The 21,194-nt window shown below is 44.6% G+C and overlaps 1 protein-coding gene across 1 annotated transcript in view; it reads right to left on the bottom strand.

Annotated features, from left to right (window-relative positions):
• Positions 1 to 21,194, bottom strand: part of TBC1D4 (TBC1 domain family member 4) — a 108,247-nt gene that overhangs the window by 15,724 nt on the left and 71,329 nt on the right. The window contains 4 exon segments of the mRNA XM_032226406.1: positions 1,829 to 1,989; positions 16,291 to 16,517; positions 18,702 to 18,776; positions 20,912 to 21,031. Of these exon segments, the coding sequence (XP_032082297.1) occupies positions 1,829 to 1,989; positions 16,291 to 16,517; positions 18,702 to 18,776; positions 20,912 to 21,031 (583 nt within the window).

The raw sequence follows: 21,194 nt of genomic DNA, 5'->3' as shown, positions 1-21,194 counted from the left end.
TAAGGGGTCCTTTCAGTACAGACTCCAAAGCAGCTGTTGGCAGAAGCTGTGGAGTCATTGTGTTTATGAAGACTTGCAGCAGAAACACTGAAAGGAGCAGCCTGTTTTTCTTTTCTTTTTAAAAATATTTTTATTAAACAGGGTTTTTTTCCTTTTTTTTTTTTAAACATAAATATTGTCTCTGCAACTTTTCTACATCGTTAAGCATCCATTATACTCCTTTTATCCATAAATATATATACCTATCTACCTACCTATCACATATCCTCATCCAAGAAGCTTCTTCAGGTCTGACTGGATGGTATGGAGCAGAAGGATTTATACCCCTTGCAGACAGCTGGTCATTTGCATTTCCCCACCATCAAAGCTGAAGAAGCTTCTTGGAGGAGAAGCGAAATGTCTTCCCAGAAAAAACAGAAAGTTGGGTTGCCTCTTGAAAAAAGCACCTTTGTAAATCTTGCCTTTTTTAAACAAGAAAAGAAAAAGAGAACCAGGTCGTCCTCAGTAGAGGAGAATATGCAAATGCAACAACGGTTAGAGTGGATGGAGGGAGGGGTAGAAGGAAAGACAGGAAGGAGAGGAGAAAGGAGAGGAATAGGAGAAAGGGAAAGGCAGAGGAAGAATGGGAGGGAATGTAGGAGTAGGAAAGAGGGGAGGAATCGGAAGAAGGGGGGAAGGTTAAAGGGGAGGAAGAGTAAGGAGAGAAGGGAAAGGAGAGGTGGAAAGAAGGAAGGAGAGAAGAAAGAGAAGAAAGCGGGGTAGGAAGGAGGGAGGGAAGCAGGGAGGGAAGTAAGGAGGGAAGGAGGGAAGGAAGGAAGGAGAGAAGGAGAGAAGAAAGGAAGGAAGGAAGGAGGGAAGAAAGGAGGGAATCTAAGAGAAAAGAAAGGAAGGAGGGAAGGAGGGAAGGAAGGAGGGAATGTATGAGAGAAGGAAGGGGGAAGGAAGGAGGAAAGGGAGGGGAAGGGAAGGAGAAAAGGAGAAAAGAAAGGAGGGAAGGAAGGAGGGAAGGAGAGAAGGAGGGAGGGAGGGAAGGGGAGTGGGAGAGAAGAAATGAGGGAGGGAAAAAGGGAGGGAGGGAAGAAGATGCCTAACTTTTGATGTCCATAATGATTTTGTAATTATGGAAATGTCTCGAACGTAGTCAAATGTAAAGAAACAGTGGTGGATGTTGTATTGTCTTTTGCAATCTATTGGCTGTTGTATTTTTTTTTTACTAATAAAAAATAATAATTTAAAAAAAAGAAAGAAAGAAAAAAGCACCTTTGGGACAACCGTGACCTGGATGACTGAGAATCTCCACAGACACTTTGGAACCTAGATGTGAATCACCAACAGATACCCATCTGTTGTGGCTCGGTAGGAGCCTTTGGAGCTGCTATCAGACTCTGACACAGAAACCTCCTGTGAGTGGTTTCAGGATGCTCACAGGAGAGCATAACGAGCAGCTGTGGCTCGTTAAGGATCTCCTCCTGTGGATAAAAGACTGATAGTGCCACGCTCTAGTTGTAGAAGTCAACGTTCGTTCCGTTCCTGTTCGAGTCTAGGTTCCCTGTTTGTGTTCAAGATTCAGAGAAACCAACTTGGAGAAGTGGTTTGCTGTAAGAGTTTGTTTTTGCATTTGCTGTTTAACTTTTTGCCAGAGAATTTATCTGTGTTTATTTTGGGCTCGCAGCCAGCAAAAGCCGGGACTGATAAAAATATTTCCTTTGAAGTTCTGTTTGGCTGTCGTTTCTGAACGAACAAGGTGGGGGTCAGAGCACCCATCCTTAAAAGAGAAAGGGCGGCCCAACTGCACTGCCTGAATCATTTTCTCTGAGCAGACACTGACCTTCAAGCTGCATGGCTGAAGGAGACTTCTTCATGGGGGATGCCACCCTTAGGAAGATCCTCTGCCGCCAGGAGATCCGACGGGGGGGCAGGGTGATACCACCAGCATTTAGAGAGTCACTGCTGCACACGGAGGAAGTCCTCTTCCTTTTCTCCACATCGCTGCAGGAGGGACCAGGAGGGAAGAAAACACAACAGGAGTCACTAGAAACAGCTCTTCTTGTGAACACTGAGCTCAGCCCATCCAAAGACAGCAAGAGCATTTATACACCCAAGGTTGAGTTCGGTCACCAGGATCAGGGGCAGCTCAGATGTTCCATGGGGGACCTGGCATCACTTCAATCCAAGAGCACCCCTAATGGTACACGACAACCACAAGGAAAACCTTGCTTGCTCACCTTCTTCGCAGCCAAAAGAGACCCTTCCTTTTTCTCCCAGTTCTGCAATTTCAAGGGATGCAGTGGCTCAGTGGCTAGGACTCTGAGCTTGTCGATCAGAAAGGTTGGCAGTTCAGTGGTTCGAATCCCCAGCACCCTGTAACAGAGTGGGCTCCCCTTACTTGTCCCAGCTTCTGCCAACCTAGTAGTTCAAAAGCACGTAAAATGGCAAGTAGGAAAATAGGAACCACCTTTGGTGGGAAGGTATCAGTGTCCCGTGCGCCTTCAGTGTTTAGTCATTCCAGCCACATGACCAAGGAGACATCTTCGGACAGCGCTGACTCTTCGGCTTTGAAACGAATATGAGCATGGCCCCCTAGAGTCGGGAACAACTAGCACATATGTGCGAGGGGAACCTTTATTTCACCTACTACAATTTCATGTACTTGAAGTTAACCTACGTCCCAACCCTAGGATTTCATTTTTCAGTACAGGAGCTAAAACAGGTTCTATAAATGGGCCTTAAATCAAAACTGAAAAAGCAAGCCATCTTTAAAAGAAAAAAACTAATCGAGTTAAAAAGGAGGAGGAATACATGAATTTGAGGCACAACATTTGGGCTTTTGTTTGTTTTTAAAGCAAACTGCACTGAGGCATAGAAAAGAAATTCCCCTTCTTTGGTAATTGGAAGGGGGAAACTGGTTTCCTCCTACTCAAGGGTGGGAAGTACCCGAACAGACCAGCTTTTAACACTTTTGCAGCTCTTTCCATAAAGCAAAACACACTTGTGTTTATTTGCAAAACATGAGAGGGACTGTGCTCCCTCCTCACAAAGGTTATGAAAGCTGAGCTGAGAAACGTAAACATTTCCAAAGCCTCAGAGAAGCCATTGGGGCTGCAGATGGAAGAGATTCAAGGACTTTCCTCTATGGTGCTCCTGGGAAAACTTTTCTAAACGTGTTTTTCTTTCTTCCCCTCCGTTAAGGAAGAGGCTGGACATGAAAAAATAGATGGTTAAAAACTAAGCAATTAACTGTGTCTGAACTGCCATCTTTAAAAATCTGTCTCTCCTGCAGTTACAATTATTTGAAGTCTACCTATTTACAGGTAAAGGTGAGTTTCCCCTACCCAGTTGTGCCTAGGGAGAGGTGCTCATCTCTGTTTCTTAGCCGAGGGAGCCAGTGTTGTCTGAAGACAATTTCCATGGTGATGTGGTTGGCATGACTATATGCCGAGGCACACACAACCTTCCCACCGAAATGGTACCTATTTATCTACTCGCATTTGCGTGCTTTCAAACTGCTAGATGGGCAGGAGCTGGGGAACGGAATGGGAGCTCACCCCATTGCACAACGCTTGGGTCTTGAACCCCAGATGCTAGCTGACAAGCTCAGTTGTCTTTAATCACTGAGCCCTCGAGCCCACACCAACGATCTAATAAAAGTTTCAATGTTCAACAGCCACAGGAATGGTTTAACAAGAACAATAAGGGGAGAGAGAAAAAACCCACAGGCATAGCCCCCTAGTCCTAAAAAGGTTATGAACAGCAAATTTCCAAAAAGGGAATTAGCAGTATCAACAATTTGGTTTCAAATTATCCCTGAAGCTATAATTCAAACAAGCATTCAGATAAGCTCTTCTGGAAGTTAAATATGTTTACAGTTTAATCATTCTCATTTTTCCTCTGGCAGTGCAAAAAAAAGTCATAATAGTTTTTTAACATAATGCAAAACATTCCTTCCCTTGGGAGCCTGGATTATGGGTTTTTTTTAAAAAAAATTGGTATTAAATCAAACAGCAAAACCATTAATGCATTATAATAGTAATTACTTCCAAACACAATTTTCTTTGCACACCAGATGGCTCAACATTATTCTTAAAGCAAGTGTGTAAGAGGCGCAAGGAATTTCCAAAGAATTAGCCCTCAATAATACCCTGGTTTTATTTCAAACAGCTGCAAGACCCTGTTCGGAGTGTGTATTCAGACTTGTCTACACTACAAGGGAGAAATTTTGCAGAACTTCGCCATCCAAAACATATAATACTTACAAAACTACTTTCTTCTTCCTGTTTCATGAACCACACTGAGCTTCTCCAAAAACAAAGTGGGAATTCCTACCACCCTCCATTAGACCTTGGCAGTAATATTCCACGCCCGTCATCCAAAGTTAAGTTGTCATTATTTTCCCGTGTTCAACAGCAAACGCTTCTGGTTTGATCCAGCTGACCCAAGAGAAATTTTTTATGCTGTTGCTAATATTGGCATTTTTCTACTGTGCCTTTGCTTTCGGTTCAACTTCTCTTTTCCTTGGAAGAAAGGCAATTATCTTAATGCCTCCAAATCATGCTTCAGTCTGCACTCTTTGAAAGGAGTCAAAGAACCAAAACACACACATGCACTGGAGGGAAAAAAACAGCAGGCAAATGCTTGGGGAAGTTGAGAAAAGCCATGAAAACTTTTCTCCCCAAGGCTATCTGGTTAGTAGCAGCTTCAATTCATTGACCTGGCTGGCTTGGAGATCTCTTTCCTCCCCTTTATGTTTGCAGGGGCTCAAAACCTGGCAACTGGTGAACTTCAACTCCCAGAATTCCACAACCAATGTGACTAGCTGAGGTAATTCTGGGAGTTGAAGTCCACAAGTCAAAACTTTGCCCAGGTTTGGAGACCCTTGCCTTACCTTGTTTTAAGCTGTGGTACAACTCCACGGGTACATTCTGGGTTGGCCCTAAAATTAAGCGGAATGCATGAACCTTCGGTTCAAAACCTAGGTATGTCTCAAGCGTTAGAGAATCTATCTCCTCAAGGCGCTTGCAAAAGGCAACCTTTGTATCTGTGTTCCCAGGCAGGATGGATCAGAAGCTTGGGGGCAAGGTTTTGCCTTGGATTTGAGAAAGCTTCAGAAACCAAAATTTCCTTGTGTTACTAACTTAGCCACCACAGTGATTCACTTAACAACTCTGACAGGAAAGGTGGGGAAATGGGGTGAAACTCACTTAACAACTGTCTTGCTTAGCAACGGACATTTTGGCTCAATTGTGTTTGTACTACCTGTATTCCAAATGACCTGGAAGAGAAAGAAGAATTTTCCAGTGGCTTTGATTAAATGATCTCCCCAGTAACTCGTTGACAAACGAAGAGCCAATTGGGAACTTTACAAAGGGCAGCCAATCCACAATATGTTCTGACTTCTTCTCCCTGAAATCTGCAGAAACCTTTTTAGTTTTCTAGATCAGCGATCACCAACTGGTGGTCCGTGAGAAAATTTTGGTGGTCCGCAGAAAAATTCTTTGCATTTTTTTATATTGCACTAAATCAGGGGTCCTCAAACTACAGCTCCTAGGCCGGATACGTGCAATGAATGCTTGTGTTGCTGCAGAGAGTCTCCCCTTTGGGGTCTTCTTGTGTGGGTCAGAGGGGGGAGAAATCCTGACTTGGGGTCTGCTTCAGCCTCCTGGTGCAGGGTTTTGGGTGAAGGCTGGAGGGAAGTGCTGGTGATGGTGAAGAGACGGAGGGCCTTGTTCCAGTGTGACTGCATCATGGCCTGGAACTGGCTGACCATCTTAAGTCTGCTGAGCCTCCAGGGGCTGGTACCTGGCCTTGTACTCCCGCTGCTTGGAAAGCCTATGCTCGTAATCCTCAGTGAGGCACTTCTGCTGAGCCTCCTTCTCAGTCAGATCCAATTTGAACTGAGCCAACTGTTTTGCCAACTCTTTCCCATGGTGGCTGCTTAGCTCCAGCAACTGCTTCCTGTTGGGACCCTAAAAAGCCCTGGTGGGCAGGCAAGGAGTGGCTGAGAGGGGAGGGGCAACTAGAGGCTGGCGAGGTGCCCCTCGATGTGAGTGACACCGAGTTGGCCATGCCCACCCAGTCACATGACCACCTAGCCACACCCACCCAGCTGGCCATGAGACAGATCATATTAGTGGTCCACGGGGTTTTAAATTATGAATTTATTGGTCCCTGAGGTCCAAAAGGTTGGTGGCCCTTGGTCTAAACCATCACAAGGAAGAAAAAAGTAGGTTTGAATGACTCCCTGTGGCTCTCATCTCGATTAAATGAATAAAGTTCTTAAGTTTTCACTTAGACCTCACGAGGTAAGGCCCAGGTCAAGAGAAGGCACAATAGATCCAGATATGTTAAAACTTCAATTTTATGGAATTTTTATCGAGTCAAAAAATGTTCACTGCAAAGGTGAAGAGATTGCCTTACATCTAAACTCATAAAGCAATGTCTGTATCTTTCATTCTTGTTCCTTGAACTTTAATGTTGACACCATAAAGGTCATTCCACACCCCAGGAATAACATCAAAACCAGAAAGTTGGACTCCGCAAATAGCTCAGAGTCGCCTTGAACCACAGGATGGGCAGAGAATAAATTTAATTCAATCAACTTTACGTAATAGCTGGGTTCATAAGCAAGAGAGACAAGCCACACTTTTTTAAAAAAAAAAATGGAAGCATCCATCACTACTCCCCAATCAAAACATGCCTGAAATGTCCCACTGTTGCCTGCATGAAGCTAAAGCTGGCTGATTCAAAAGTGCACTGTGAAAATGAGATACTCGGACCAGGTGGCTGCAGATGGCTGAAATTGTGCTATTTTGCAGTGGTAAAAAAAAAAAAAACATGCCAAGATTCATCACACTTTGCCACACAGCAAAAATACCAAAATGCTCGTTAGTACAGTGACCGCTAAAATGATCAACATTGCCAGAGCTTTCCGTACCTCAAGAAAACCCTGAACAGTTAAAAAAAAAACAAAAAACTTTTACATTAACTAGCAATAATGTAAACTGAAATTATTTGGGTTGGTTTTTTTTAAAATCAAATCGTTTTATTCAAGGTCAGGTAATTTTACCAATTCTGCAAAGGTTAAGGTAAAGGTTTCTCTCGCACATGTGTGCTAGTCATTCCTGACTCTAGGGGGCAGTGCTCATCTCCGTTTCAAAGCCAAAGAGCCAGCGCTGTCTGAAGACGTCTCCGTGGTCATGTGGCCGGCATGACTAAACGCCAAAGGCGCACGGAACGCTGCTCCCTTCCCACAAAGGTGGCTCCTATTTTTTCTACTTGCATTTTTACGTGCTTTCCAACTGCTAGGTTGGCAGAAGCTGGGAGGAGTAACGGGAGCTCACTCCATTATGTGGCGCTAGGGATTCGAACCACCAAACTGCCGATCTTTCTGATCGACAAGCTCAGCGTCTTAGCCACTGAGCCACCTTTTCTGGAAAGTGTATCTTCTCTATTAAGATTGACTCAGCTTTCTATCCTTTCCGAGGTGGGTAAAATGAGGATCCATATTGTTGGGGGCAATATTCCGACTCTGTAAACCGCTTAGAGAGGGCTGTAAAAGGATTGTGAAGCGGTATGTAAGTCCAAGTGCTATTGCTATGAAGCAACATGTGCTTAAATTAGTTGTAGGAGGACTATTAGGAACCCTGCCAAATTGTCTGTGCTGACCTTCGACCCCAAAAGCATTGAAAAATCCCCTCACACTTATCCAGGACAAGTGAGCAGACAAAGGAAGACCTGTGAGAAAGCCACAAAGCCTTACAGGGTGACTTTGAAAGCTGGGTAACCATGAACACTAGGAGGGACCCCAGATGTCTCACCCTGCGGGTCGGCAATGTTGATGTGTACCAAAGTGACGTCAGCGTTGATGAGTGGGGCCACGTTAAGCCGAACCTCTGCCTGCAGCTCCAAAGAAGTGCATCAGGCAGGGGTGCTCATGAGATGCGCCCTAAGCAGCCAGTGAGGCTCTGGCAAGCCAGGCAGGTGGAAATGCGGCAGGGCAGGCGGGCAGGAACAGCGCTCTCACCTCCTGGGGGGATCACCTTCAGGTGGAGAAGCCAGCTTCCCAGAGCTCTGGTACAAGCTTTTCAGGAAAGAAGGGGCAGAGAAAGAAGAAGGGAGACTGGGCGGCAACGAAGACTCACTTTCACTGCGGGTACGTCGGGCAACTGCCAGCCTGGCAGCAGGCAATAAGAAAAAGGAGAACAGTAAGTTCTAATCCTGGGGTCGGCAACCTTAAACAATCAAAGAGCCATTTGGACCCGTTTCCCACCCCAAAAAACCCACTGGGAGCCACAAAATCCTTCCCATGCCTGACTATTTCCTGAGCGGCCACAGAACTAGCATATGTAGTTGAACTAAATGTTCTGTTTTCTTCTGAAACTTTTCCTTTTTTGGATTTATCCATGGTTGGCCTTCTGGGGTCAAAGAGCTCAATAAATCACATGCTGGCAAGTATCGCGCATTGGCTGTTGTGACGCACATTTTGAGTCACAGGGAGCCGCAGCAGAGGGACAAAAGAGCCACATGCGGCTCCAGAGCTATGGGTTGCTGACCCTTGTTCCAGCCCAACTTTTAAGAGAGGCTGAACCTCTCGTCTACGTCCACTGCACAAAAGGTTGGCCTTAACTCAAGTTGCAACTGCGTGTTGTCATCAAAACAGTATGGAATGGGGTCTAGGACAACTGTCCACAGCCAACTCACTGTAGCCAACTCACTGTGGCCAACACACTGTGGCCCACTTGCCATGGGCCAACTCTTCACAGGCCAACTTGCTGTGGGACAATTCAACGCTGTATTGTTTCTTTCAGTTATTTTTATAATTGGTGACCAAGCTAGTCTTGTTGAGAGAGAACGCACACCATTCAGTCACCTGCTGCAGGATGACAAGGTCATTTAATTCTAGGCATATTTACACAATTCCACAGAATAAATATTTTGCCTCTGATTTAAATTCCCCTCCCCCCCAGGGGTGGGTTCCTGCCAGTTGTAACCTCTTCTATAGAAGAGGTTCCACAAATCTACCCTGCCGTTTAGAACAGGTTTCAGCTCCCTCCCCCCCGCCCGTCCGCATATCATCAAGATAAAGAGCCAGAGGAGGAATTCTGGGAGTTGAAGTCCATAAGTCTTAAAGCTGTCAAATTTGAACACCCCTGGAGTTTTTTTTCTAAAGGGTTAGGGGTGCAAGGGTCTTGTAACTTGACAGCTTTAAGACTTGCACACTTTAATGCCAGAGTTCCTGAGTCAACATGACTGGAGGAGGAATTCTGGGAGTTGAAGTCCACAAGTCTTAAAGCTGTCAAATTTGAACACCCATGGGTTTTTTTTTCTAAAGGGTTAGGGGTGGGAGGGTCTTGTAATTTGACAGCTATAAGACTTGAGTGCTTCAAATGCCAGAGTTTCTGAGCCAACATTTTGGTTGCTAAGCAAGAGCGTTGTTAAGTGAGTTTCACCACATTTTACAAGTTGGCCATTCTCACCCAGTCACATGACTGCCAAGCGACTCCCACCCGGTCACATGACCGGCAAGCCACTCCCACAAAGCAGGCCACACCTACAGAAGAGGTTCTACAAAATTTTGAAACCCACCACTGCCTCCCCCATACAAAATACATTGATCAGACTTTTTCTGGGAGTGGGACAATAAGATGTATTTCCCCTTTTAATATGGAGAATAAGGTTGTGGTGGCGGGGAGCATTTTCTTAGCCCCGCTGTCTGCTAAGCGATTCTTGGAAGAAACTCTTTCCCATGCCAGAAAAACAGCACGTGGAAAAGCAACATCTGGCACGGGAATGGCTGCTCTAATTGGGAAACTGGCTGAGCAAGCGAGAGCCCAGCTTTGCTGTGACAAAGACAAAGGATAGAAAGGCTCGGCTGATGGGCGAACCCCTATTCTTGCTCAGGTTTCCTGTTGTGCTGCAAGGCTGCAGCCTGAGCTTGAGAAGATGTAAACAAAGCAGAGAGGCAGGATGCTGAGAAAGTGATCCCATTTCAAATAAACCGATTTCTCAACTGTAAAGTGTTCCGAAGAAGTGAAATTTGCAGTTCGCCTCCTATTCCCTAACGAGGAGATGTAATGACCTGTTGGAAGTTACTGCGCTTCCCTGAAAATAAGACAGGGTCTTATTTTCTTTTGACCCCCTGAAATAAACACTTGGTCTTATTTTTGGGGAGGTATTATTATTATTATCATCACAACAGAATTGCATCACAGCGGCCAGTTGTTTCGCTGGATTTGGCATTGGTTACTAGTCGGGCCCCCCCCAGGGGCCTAGGACGTCGTAACGTATTTTCGTAATATGCATGCAGATCCAAGCAGTGTGGCTTTTTGCATTTGACTGATGGTGATTTTGCCAATTTTTAACTGTTTTAAATGTAATTCCAGTGCTTTTGGAATAGCACCCAGTGTGCCAATTACCACTGGAATTACCATTGCTGGTTTGTGTCATAGTCGTTGAATTTCGATTTTTAAGTCCTGGTATTTTGCGATTTTTTCATGTTCCTTCTCGGCGACCCTGCTATCACCTGGTATTGTGATGTCTATGATTGTGACCTTATTTTTCTCAACCAGTGTGATGTCTGGTGTATTATGAGCCAGTATTTTGTCCGTTTGTATACGGAAATCCCACAAGATCTTGACCATCTGATTTTCGGTGACTTTTTCAAGCTGATGTTCCCACCAGTTTGTTGCTGTTTTAATATTATAATTTTTGCACAAATTCCAATGGATCATTTGTGTTACTGAATTGTGCCGCAATTTATAATTAGTCTGCGCGATTTTTTTACAGCAGCTGAGTATGTGATCAACAGTTTCATGAGCTTCTTTGCAAAGTCTGCATTTGGCATCATCAGAGGATTTTTCGATTTTGGCCTTAATGGCATTTGTGCAGATAGCTTGTTGTTGTTGTTGTTGTTGTTGTTGTTGTTAAATATATTTTTATTCTTTTTAAACAAAATAACACATACAAAAACAAAGCAAGAGAAGAAAAAAGAACAACTTTCCTCCATTTCATCAAGCATGTCATTTGGTTACAAGTTTTTGTGCATCAATTCTTAATCTTAGGATTAACCTCACTGGTTTACATTAAACATAACTGGATATTTCGCTGTCATTGAGCATTATGTGTTCAAATTACCATTAATATTCTTTCATTTGTAACAATCCTTATTTCCTTGAATTCATAATTATGTATCAAATAACAATGAGTCTTTAAAGTATTATAGTGTCACCTATCTCTAAGGAGAAAAAGCGGAGATTAGAACAAAGAATTTCCATTAATTTATAGTATACATTCATATTTTCAATTGACCATAATGTCACCAATCATCCAGAGTTCCAAGATTTGAGGCGAAGAAGGCGGTGAGCATAGTTGCAATATTTTTGGGGAGGGCTTATTTTCAGGGGAGGGCTTATTTTAGCACATGCGTTCAAAAGCCCAATTGGGCTTATTATCCGGGGAGGTCTTATTTTTTAGGAAAACAGGGTAAAGCCCACCTCTCTGCTAGAAAAATGAAATATTTTAGGATATACTAAAAAGGCAGAATATTTCCCCTAAAAGAGAAGTAGAAACTCAGAGGAGCAGAAAATCAGTCCCCCACCTTTGTCAATGGGCCATTAATGGTCTGGGCCAACCTATTCTACATAACAAAGATCTACCCCATATCATTGTACCACCCACCAAGTTTCAACCAAACCTAGCACACAACCTACAAAGCTAGCTATGACCTCTGACAGCAACCAATCAGGATACTCTCCCTGTGCCCCAGGAAGTTCAAAGCCCAGGAGAGGGCATAAATCCAGGGACTTTCAGCCTCTTTGCCCTTTTCTGCTCAGGAGTTCAAGCCGTGTGATCCTGTCCACTATTAAAACCATCTTTCCGAACAGCCTCCATGTTTCCAGTGTATTTTTTTCCCACTTGGAACTGAACCCAGATGGACATTTCTTCCAAAAGACCTTTTAGAGAGAAGTCGGAGCAAGAGACTGTTAGAGATTCTCAGCCATCCAGGTCATGGTTGTTCCGAAAGGTGATTTTTCAGGAGGCAACTGGACTTTCTGGGGTTTTTTTTTTTGTTTTTGTTTTGAAGACCTTTCAAATTGTTGGAAGAAATGTCCATCTGGGTTCAGTTCCAAGTGGGGAGAAAGAGACTGGAAACAAGAGATTGCTTGGAAGGATGGTTTTAATGGTTAACAGGACCACATAGTTTGAGGGGGAACGGGGAGAGATGCTGAGAATGCCCTGGTTTTATGCCCTCTCTGGGCTTTTGAACTTGAGCTTGTATGCTGATTGGTTGTCACGCTCCCATGGGGACATGCAGGGGCAACTCTATAGGCTGTCCTGAGTCCCAGGCTTGGTTAAGCCTTGCTGGGTGATGTTGTAATGAAAAGGCTTTGGGATTCCTATTATAGCTCTACCTGAAGGAGGTAGATCTTTGTTATGTAGAATAGACTAGCTCAGGCCTTAAAGGCTCATTGACATTAAGGGGTGATGACTTTCCGCCTCCCTTTTAGGGGAAATATTATGTCCTTTTAATATTTCCTAAAATATCTCATTTTCCTAGGAGAGAGATGGGTGCTAACTTCCTACAGCTTCTCATCCAAGAAGCTTCTACAGCTCTGACAGAATAGCTTCTTGGATGAGAAGTGAAATATTTTCAAAAGAAAAAAACCCAAGGAAGTTCACTTGCCTCCTGAAAAAGCACCTTTGGGAACAACCATGACCTGGATGACTGAGAATCTCTAAAGACTTTTAGCTATACAATTGAAGATGAACACTCTTTAAATGGTGTGGAAGTAGGAATGGATTTCCAGAGAAAGAAATTGCAGACTACAAGAACCAGGAGCACCACTCAGGTGACCTTGAGGACACGGATAAACCTCTAACTGCTTCCGCGACTCTCTAAAAGGATGAGAATAACCAGCTGTCTACAAGGAATAATAAAGCCTGTCATTCCCCTCTATCCTGTCAGAGTTGAAGAAGCTTCTTGGATGAGAAGCAAAACATGTTCAAAAGAAAAATGAAGTCCAGTTGCCTCCTGGAAAAAGCAGGAGGGGCGAGACCCACACTAGGGATATTCCATTAGCTATTCCCAGGAGCTGTTTATCTCCCTTCATGTACACAGCAAACCAGTTTTTGGAAGCAACAGTTCCAGGCAGATCTTAGAACATAGAATTTAGAATAACAGAGTTGGAAGGGACCTTGGAGGTCTTCTAGTCCAACCCTCTGCTTTGGCAGGAAACCCTATACCAGCGATGGCGAACCTTTTTTGGCTTGCGTGCCATAAGTGGGGGGAGCGCAGAGGGGTCATGTGTGGGGGTGCCGCACCCATAATGCAATGTGCGACACACAAACACACCAGTGCGCATGCGTGCACACCCCCCCCCCATTTTTGCATGCTTTTTTCACCCTCCCCAGGCTCCAGAGGCTTTATAGGAGCTTGGAGAGGGCAAAAACAGCTCCCCCACACCCCGGAAAGCCCTCCAGAGGCTTCAGGGACCTTCAGGAGGCTTCAGGGAAGGAGTCAAAACGACCTTCAGCAGTCAAAACGACCCTCGTTTTGCAAACAGGAAGTCCGTTCCCAAACTTCCGATTTGCCCTTAGGGCTGGTTTTTTGCACTCCAGAGGCTTCAGGGAAGCTCATGAAGCCTCCGAAGGGCCTTTGGGGGTGGGGGAGGCTCTTTTCGCCCTCCCCAGGCGCCTATAAAGCCTCTGGCACCTGGGGAGGGTGAAAAATGGCTTTAAAAAAGGGTGAACTCAGCTGGCCAGCGGGCACATTTGCGCTGGCCAGCTGACAGGGCAGCACCTCACGTGCCTTGACAAATGGCTCCACGTGTCACCTGTGGCACGCGTGCCATAGGTTCACCATCACTGCCCTAAACCATTTCAGACAAATGGTTTTCCAATCTCTTCTTTAAAACTTCCAGTGTTGTGGCATTCACAACTTCTGGAGGCAAATTGTTCTACTGATTAATTGTTCTCACTGTCAGGAAATTTCTCCTTAGTTCTGAGTTGCTTCTCTACTTCATTAGTTTCCATCCGTTACTTCTTGGCCTTCCCTTTGGTGCTTTGGAGAATAGCTGGACTCCCTCTTCTTTGTGGCAGCCCCTGAGATATTGGAACCCTGCTATCATGTCTCCCCTAGTTCTTCTTTTCATCAAACTAGACATAACCATCCGAACCGGCTGAATACCACCTGTTTATGAAGTTGCATTCAACTAAGACAGGGATCAGCAACCTGTGGCTCTGGAGCTGCATGTGGCTCTTTCATACCTCTGTTGTGGCTCCCTGTTGCTCAAAATATGCATCTCAACCACCAATTTGAGACATAATTTATTGAGCATTTCGACCCCCCTGGTAGTTCCACCATGGATAAATCCAAGAAAAGAAAAGTTTCAGAAGAAAACAGAAAGTTTAATTCAACCATGTATGCTAGTTTTGTGGCCGCTCAGGGAATAGTCAGGCACGGGAAGAGTTTTGTGGCTCCCGGTGTTTTCTTTTCTGTGGGAAACGGGTCCAAATGGCTCTTTGATTGTTTAAGGTTGCCAACCCCTGGTCTAAATATCCAGAATGTGTCAGTTTTCAGCTGACAAAGCCTTGAAGGATCCCACTGAAATGAGTCCCACTGAAATCAACGGAGATTCCCAGAGGAGATCACAAGAATCTTTGCATACAATCAACAGTCAACCCCCTCTGGGTCTTGTGAAAGCCAGGAGGTGTGTCAACAAGGCAGGGATTAAACTCCCGCCATATTTCCTCATATGGAGCAGTGTTTGAAGGTGTTCAAAAGTGGCCTCTGCATTCTGACAAAAGACCCCCTTTTCCCCAAAGAAATGATTCCGCCCTCGCTGGCTTCCTATTCATTGCACAGACCAGTCTTAAATCCTGGGAATAATGTTTCAATCCCTGCCATTTGAGACTGATTAGTGGGAGGACAATTGGGCTTTAATGAACTCCTCTTTTTTCCAAAGACAAATTCCTTGTGTGTCCAATCACACTTGGCCAGTAAAGAATTCTATTCTATTCTATTCTATTCTATTCTATTCTATTCTACTCTATTCTATTCTACTCCTCCTATTTTTTTTCTTCTGACTGTTGGCCTGCTAAACATGTGGATCATAATTATCAACCACAGGACTGATCCAGTTTTGGCTCCAAATTTTCTTTTACTTAGGATGGATTTGTGGCTTCAAATTGTTTTTCTTAAAATAGCACCAGGAAATCGTAGACCCTTCTTCCCCCTTTTAACACCGAAGCAGCTTTGAAGGAATCAGGGGGGAAAAAAACACCCTGCACCATAAATAAATCTAATTCAAGTTTGGATGAAGCTATAAAATTTCAAGTTAAAAAAAAATAAAAGCAAAATGTTCTCTTTTGTCTTCTCTAAAGTTTTTCATGGCTGAGATTTAAATATATAGGATTTCGGAAATGACACTTTCCCTTCATTTTAAACTAGTCATCCCTGCCTCAGTGCATAGAGTCAATGACCAATTCTGAACCTAGAAGATTAATTTTGACCGATTTTGGACTAGAAGACCTCCAAGGTCCCTGAGATTTAAATACATAGAATTTTGGAAATGACCTCTTTTCCTTCATTTTAAACTAGTCATTCCTGTCTCAGTGCACAGGATCAATGACCGATTCTGCACCTAGAAGACTAATTTTGACCGATTTTGCACTAGAAGACCTTCACAGTCCTTTTCAACTCTGTTATTCTGCTATTATTCTACACCTTCAAGTATCATTTTTATAAGCAGATTAATATTTATCCCTCTCAAGAGACTTGCTGGGAGTTGGTCAACAGATATTATTAATTATTTCTTTTATACATTAAACATGAAACTCAGTCAACTGAGCATTTAAAGATCTGTCACAAATACCATTGACTGGTGCTAACGGTTGATACGGGTTGCTGCCAGCGTCCTAGGGATTAACCAAATATCTTCTTAAAATATATGATATTCCTAGTAGCACAGTTGTTTGCAGTTCCGCTGGTGTTATTGCAGGAAGCTGCAATTTCCTTATGTGTTTTATAAAATTCTTGGACATGCTACCAAGTGCTCCGATGACAATGGGTATCACTGTTATTAATTATCATTATTATTGTTGTTATCATCATTGTCATCGTATACCTGGCTACTTAAAATACGTGGCAACCATCCCATCCCAAATGCAGGACATCTACCTGTCTGAAGACACCCCTGAGTTTCCTGAACTAAGGACCTCAGGAGGCTTCCCAAGTGGGCATCCAATCCGCATCTCCTCTAAAGATAGTCCCTTGGCTCTCCCAGCCCAACTCACCTGCTCTGTTCGGCTGAGTTTTGCCTCAGGAGGGGTGACCGGACACTTTGAGACCTTCCATTCTGGAAAGTGATCCTCTTCTTGGAGGCGGAGGGCGGGTGGCTGAAAGTATGTGCGCGTCTCCTAAACTGAGGAGAATCGGAGTCCTCTTCGGGAAACGGGTGTCCAGCCAAGGCAACGGGAGACGCCGGAGGTGTGGAAGGTGGGGAGTCCCCAGAGGAGCAGTCCTAGAAGCCACAGACAAGAATGAGGGACTTTCCTGGCGGCCCACACCTTCTACCCACCTTTCCTGGCGACCCACGTCTTCTATGCACCTTTCCTGCCGACCCACACCTTCTACGGGGTGGTTCTCTCCACACAAAGTCAGGCGTTTCTTGAAGCTTATAAAGAAAACACGCAAACCACTTTGCTCTCCGAAGGGAGAACGCTGTCTGCGTTTGACATAGCCCAGGGTGTCCAAATGTTAACAGAGGACCATCTAGGGAGGGAGGAAGAAGAGGAGGAAGCGAGCCAGAAGCCCACCCTCCTCACCAAAGCTGGCCCCTTGACCCGGTTCCTGGATCTGGAGCCGACAGGATTTCCCTGCCTTGTTCAAGCTGCATCTGGTGGGAGCTCCACTTCGGATAAGCCGGCAGGATAATTGAAAACCTGCACACAAACAACCCTGAATTTATATCCTGGGGAAGGGGGTGGGAAATCCCTATTGTAGGAGTAACGGAGAAAGCATTTCAACAGGAAGTAAGCAGAAAGGGTACCTTTCCCAGCCTGCTAAGCACAAGAAGCTCATCCTCTCCGAATGCTCCCCATGCTGGTGCTGATGGGTGAAATTTTTTTCTGCTTCTCCAGAGAAAGCCCAGAGTTTTTATGACTTACTTTCCTCCCACTTATTCTCTTCAATGTTAAAAAAAACCCCACAGGTAGTCCTTGACGTACAACCACAAGTGACCCCAAAATTTCTGTTGCTAATTGATTCATTAACGAAGCATTTACTGGTTAAGTTGCAAAGAGGTAGAAGGGGGTCAAACTCTTTCCAGTTTCAATCAGAGCATTAAATCTGTGTTCTTGTTCAAACAATTCAAGGTTGTTTTGCAAGATCCTGAGAATCTAATTTTCGGAAATGGTTACTATCTCCTCTAGGTCACCTGGCATATTTGCTTGTCTCCCTGATAAACCACTTTTCAAACCAGTCGGTAAGCCCCATCAAATCAATTGAGAGTTACGTAAAACTTTAAAAGCGTAATAGCAATTTAAACGCACGGGCAATCAAATTGGGATCAACTCATGATGATTGTGCATACAATCGCTTGCTGTCCAAAACTGACTTTAATCATGTAAATTATACTCGACCAGAATTGACAGAAAGTCACTTGAAAAGATTAGAAGCGTTTGAAATGTGGATTTACAGGCGGAAGTTACATATCAGCTGGGTTGACAAATTCTAAAATCAGGAGGTGATAAGCCACCTGGGAAAACCAAGGGAAATCATCAAAAAGCAAAAGGTAGAATATTTTGGACATGTGATTCAATACCTGGAAAAATATAGCATCCTTCACTTAATCCTCCAGGGAAAGATTGAAGGCAAATGAGGTCCAGGCAGAAGAAGAACATCATGGCTTCAAATTCTATGGGACCGGTTTGGACAAAACTCAGCAGTATTTCTTCATGTCGTTGTTGACAAAAATAGGATTGCCAACGTGATCACCAATTTCAGAGGATGGATGTGGCACAAGAAGAAGTCCACTCCCAATATTGCCCATATAACACCAAATATAGTTTTGGTCCAGTGAGTGAAGCATATTCGTATCAGCATATTTGGTTCCAGTCCTATACAGTTAGTCCTCGGTTTATAACAACTGAACTCAAAATTTCTCTTGCTCAGCAAGATGGTCATTTTTTCAACCCAGCTGATATGTAACTTCCACCTGTAAATCCACATTTCAAATGCTTCTAATCTTTTCAAGTGACGCTCTGTCAATTCTGGTAGAGTATAATTTACATGATTAAAGTCAGTTTTGTACAGCAAGCAAAATGGGCCATTGTTTGCCCCATTTCCTGCTACAGTTGTTAAGTGAATCGCTGCCGTGGTTACGTTAGTAACGAGGTTGCTAAGTGAACCTGGCTTCCCCATTGACTTTGCTGGTCAGGTCACAAAAGGGGACCCCATCTGCTCCCAGGACACTGCCACCGTCATAAGTGTCCAGATTTTGATCCCGTGAACATGGGGAGGGCTACGACGGTCATAACTGTGAAGAATGATCGTGAGACACTTTTTTTCGCTGTAATGTCAAAAGGCCACTAAGGGAGCAGGTGTAAGTTGAGGACTACCTGTGATTGAAAGCAAGGTAAACCAATGCCGTTGCTTCTTCTGCAACGGGTTCTACCCCGGGTGCTTCCATCCATTTGGTACTTACTTTGTCGAAAGTCAGGTGGTTGCACCTTTCAAAGCTCTCCGTGCTCCCCAGACGACCACGCATGCGGCTGGCTCCCTGCAAGACACAAGAGGCCAATTCGCTGGCACCCATTTCCTGCCTCTGCGGTTCCTGTGTTGGCGGGAAGACCCTCAGGAACCAGTTTGGTCCAGTGGTTAAGTCACCTGGCTTGAAAGTGGGAGACTGCCGTGACCCGACAAATGCGCGCACGACAAAAGCGCGTCAACAAAAGCGCGGCGAGAAAACCACGATGTCATAAACGCGCCCACAACAACGCGCCCAAAAAAGCGAAATTTCAGTTAAGGTAAGGGTTAGGTTTAGGGTTAGTTTCAGGGTTAAGTTTAGGGTTAGGTTTAGGGTTAGGTTCAGGGTTAGGTTCAGGGTTAGGGTTAGGATTAGGGTTAGGATTAGGGTTATTAGGTTGGTATTACTTGTTTTTTGAAGGCACGCTTTTGTCGGCACACTGTTGTCGGCACGCTTCTGCACTCATTCGTCGGCGTGATTTAGAACTCACGGTTTTCTCGCCATGGTTTCGTCGGTGCGCTTTTGTCGAGCACGCATTTGTTGGGGAACTGGAGACTGCTGGTTCTATTCTCATCTTACCATGAAAGCCAGCTATTGTGATCTTGGGCTTGTCCCTTCGTCTTAGCTCAGGGGTCGGCAACCTTAAACACTCAAAGAGTCATTTGGACCCATTTCCCATGGGGGAAAAAAAACATCCGGAGTCACGAAACCTTTCCCGTGCCTGACTATTTTCTGAGCAGCCACAAAACTAGCATATGTGGTTGAATTAAATATTCAGGGGGCCTCCCTGAAGCCTCCAAGGACCAAACACAGGGCATGGGTGGAGCGCCACCCTCCCCCCACTCCTCCTGCCCACCCCCATGCATAAACATCTCCTGCATGTGCCTCACCTCCCCCCCATGCATGCGCAGCAGAGACCCGAAAATTAGCTGGCCGGCCGGAGGTGTGTGTGCATTCACAGTGGAGCTCAGCTGGGGCGACAGCTCACATGCCCGCAGAGAGAGCTTCAGGTGCTAACTGTGGAGGTTCGCCATCACGGCCCTGTACCACTTCAGACAAATGATTGTCCCATCTCTTAAAAACTTCTAGTGTTGGAGCATTCACAACTTCTAGAGTTCCCACTGATTAATTTTTCTAGTTGTCAAGAAATTTCTGCCATTCAATGGAATAGGCAAGCTGTGCCACTGGTTAATTGTTCCCGCTGTTAGGAAGTTTCTCCTTAGTTCTAGGTTGCTTCTCTCCTTGATTAGTTTCCATCCATTACTTCCTCAGGTCCTCTGGAGAATAGCTTGTTTTATACGGGCACCCCTCACTCGCACCCTCCAACTATGAGCTGAATTGCTGGGTTATTTCCAAGTGCTTTATTGCTGATGCGTTTTGAATGACAATCCTTGCAAAGCCACACTTTAAAGCTTTGCTCAGGGTGACTTGAATACAATAAGGCTACTCTGCTCATCATTTTTGCTTCTCTCCTTGATTAGTTTCCACCCATTGCTTCTTGTCCTACCCTACAGGTGCTTTGGAGAATAGCTTGACCCCCCTCTTCTTTATGGCAACTCCTGAGCTGTTGGAACACTACTATCATGTCACCCCCTACGCCTTCTTTTTCACTAGGCTAGCCACCCCCAATTCCCGCAACCGTTCTTTAAAGCTAAATTCTGAATTAACTGAAGTAGAGCTAAATTCTGAATTGCAGGCTACTTCAGCTGACTGCAGTTCTGCAGTTCAGCTGTTCAAATCTCACCAGCTCAAGGTTGACTCACCCTTCCGTTCTTCCGAGATGGGTAAAATGAGGACCCGGATTGTTGTTGGGGGCAATATGCTGACTCTGTAAACCGCTTAGAGAGGGCTGAAAGCCCTATGAAGCGGTATATAAGTCTAACTGCTATTGCTATTGCTAATTAACTGAAGTAGAGCTAAATTCTGAAGTCGTGATTTCAAAGAGAAACTGGGCGGTTTGAAAACAGCAGTTTCAAAGGGACAACAGAGCAATTCACAATTTCTAGGGTGCCGTGAGAACTTTAACTTTGGAAGAAAGGTACGGTGAAGCATTTTATACAGTGTTGTCTGCTTCCTCTCCACCCACAGGGAAACTAATTTGACAAGAGAAAACGGTTCAAAAAATGACTTTATCCGCCTTTTTACTCCCTCGGAGCGGTTTATCTCACCCTGGAGAAGATGTTTTCGAGTGAGCTGGTTAAGGATTTCTTGGCTTTGTTCTTCAGGATATCCAGGGTGAATCTTCCACTACTGGTGGTGTTTTCGGGGATTGTGTTATTAGACGCGTTCTGTATGGTGGAGATAAACCATCGTATCAAAACCGGCAAACGAGGAGGCAACCCAAAACATGCAACTGCCAAACTGATTCCAAATAGAAAAATAATAAAACGCAGGACGTTGTCAGGGTTGGGTTTAGAGAAAGAGATAAAAAGGCGTTTTATCTCTTTCAGC

The sequence above is a fragment of the Thamnophis elegans genome, chromosome 11, assembly GCF_009769535.1.
Source record: "Thamnophis elegans isolate rThaEle1 chromosome 11, rThaEle1.pri, whole genome shotgun sequence".
NCBI classification, from domain to species: domain Eukaryota; kingdom Metazoa; phylum Chordata; class Lepidosauria; order Squamata; family Colubridae; genus Thamnophis; species Thamnophis elegans.
This window is presented reverse-complemented; position numbering and strand designations above follow the sequence as displayed.